At 36.1% G+C, this 1,699-nt stretch overlaps 1 protein-coding gene across 1 annotated transcript; it reads right to left on the bottom strand. All coding sequences in view use genetic code 11, as the record gives it.

The window, feature by feature from the left end:
* Nucleotides 1–1,480: 1,480 nt before the first annotated feature.
* On the bottom strand, nt 1,481–1,680 carry EGR_10864 (hypothetical protein; the record flags this gene model as incomplete). The annotated part of the gene is made up of 2 exons (XM_024500113.1): nt 1,481–1,518; nt 1,599–1,680. The coding sequence occupies 2 exons, from the start codon at nt 1,678–1,680 to the stop codon at nt 1,481–1,483; spliced, it is 120 nt and encodes a 39-aa protein (XP_024345468.1).
* Between the last annotated feature and the right edge of the window lie 19 nt (nt 1,681–1,699).

The following is a 1,699-nucleotide window of genomic DNA, read 5'->3' as shown; positions in this document are numbered from 1 at the left end:
TTTTCTTATAATCAGTGCAAAAAAGATTGGTAAAATTCGCCTACACGAATATAAAATATTACTAGTTAATGGCCCAACTATCCGAAAACTGCAATTTTTGACGCACTGTCACATATTAATACACTGAGCTAAAGGATAATAGCCGGTCCGAACAAAGAGGTAGTGGTAAATTATAAATGAATCTTTCAAGACTGTTGATGTAAAAGTAGTTCAAGCGCAAAATTTGCTTTCAACCGTAATTATTATCGTGATAAGAATGGATATTCCGTTGACAAACAATCGAGATCACTGGAAAGTTATCTTTGGCTTATGCTTTTGTTTAATGCTGCAATGATAGTGCAGCCCTTATTCTGTGTCAAAGTGACTGATGGATTTTGTCCTATTTCATGCAATCATGGCAGATAAATAGCCTGAGAGGATTTTCAATGCGACTTTTTACACCTTATCATTTTTACAAATTTTGTGTTGGTTTACTTGCTTTTATAGTTTACACATATAGTTTACATATTGCTGAGGCGTCTTCGACAGGAAAAAATTAAAATTGTCACATGCATCAGGCTTGAGGAGATTGCAGGCAGAATTTTGGAGGCATATCAGTTAAATCCTCATTCTACTTCGTCGAGGATCCAGTATTTTAGCAGTTTTTCATAAGTGAAATACCAATTTTGTTATCAATTGGCAAATGACATGCGATAGTTGACTTCTAATGTTTGTAGAAACGAAGATGATAGGCAAAATCTGCTAATTTTGAGAGGTGAGTATATTGCAGAGAAAGCATTTAATTAAATTGCGCATAATCTGACAGAGCTTTTGCTAAATAAGTAGGTAAATTATACTCGTTTTGCAGCTTTTGTAACAAACAGATCCAAATTCATTACTCTATCTACTTACCCTTTTGGCAAATAGCCGCATCGGCATCAACTTTAGGAAACTGTGTCTGGAATGCATTGAACACCTGCTACATTATCAACCAGGCACATCAAGCGTCACCTCTGAAATGGTGGTTGTTCAATGCATGGGTGGCCACATGACAGTAGTGCCGCGACTAATAAAAATTATTGTTGAATCTAGCACCACCGTGATAGCGGTTGGGTGAGAGGAATTAACCCTGCCAACACTATAGATGAAAATCATGGTCATTTGTGGGCTTCCTCAAAAGTATGTGTGGCGCAATCTTGGTATTCGTTAAGTGGTTAAGTTACACGTTTTATTGCCATTGATTTTAGCAATGCATGCATTCGCTCTTGTTTAAAACTAGCTGATTTTCAAAAAGAATATCCTAAATCAAACATTTAAATGCGTATTTGAGCTGTACTACTTTTTTTAAAACCATCCATATATCATTATTATCAGAGAGCAATTCTATTATCTGAAGCGTCTGTCGTGGTAGATGGACACTGATGAAGTTGAGGAAAAATGCAAATTGGTTCCGTAGAATGTAACTCCATGTACATATTTGAATTTTATTGGATACCAATGGTTAATAACTGCACGAACCGGTGTAGACCATTACTATGACTACAAGAAAGGCAAGCTTCCAATTACTTTATGTTTTGTAAATCCATGCACATTTAATAATAACAAACCATTGCATTCACCTAGCAGTGGAATGAAAGCACTGCTTGCTGCATCGGAGTCAATGTCTGTGAAGATGTTGAAAATGTACCAATGACATGCCATGACAAAGAATATGTTAGGT

Source organism: Echinococcus granulosus (assembly GCF_000524195.1).
Source record: "Echinococcus granulosus chromosome Unknown EG_S00288, whole genome shotgun sequence".
NCBI classification, from domain to species: Eukaryota; Metazoa; Platyhelminthes; class Cestoda; order Cyclophyllidea; family Taeniidae; genus Echinococcus; species Echinococcus granulosus.
This window is presented reverse-complemented; position numbering and strand designations above follow the sequence as displayed.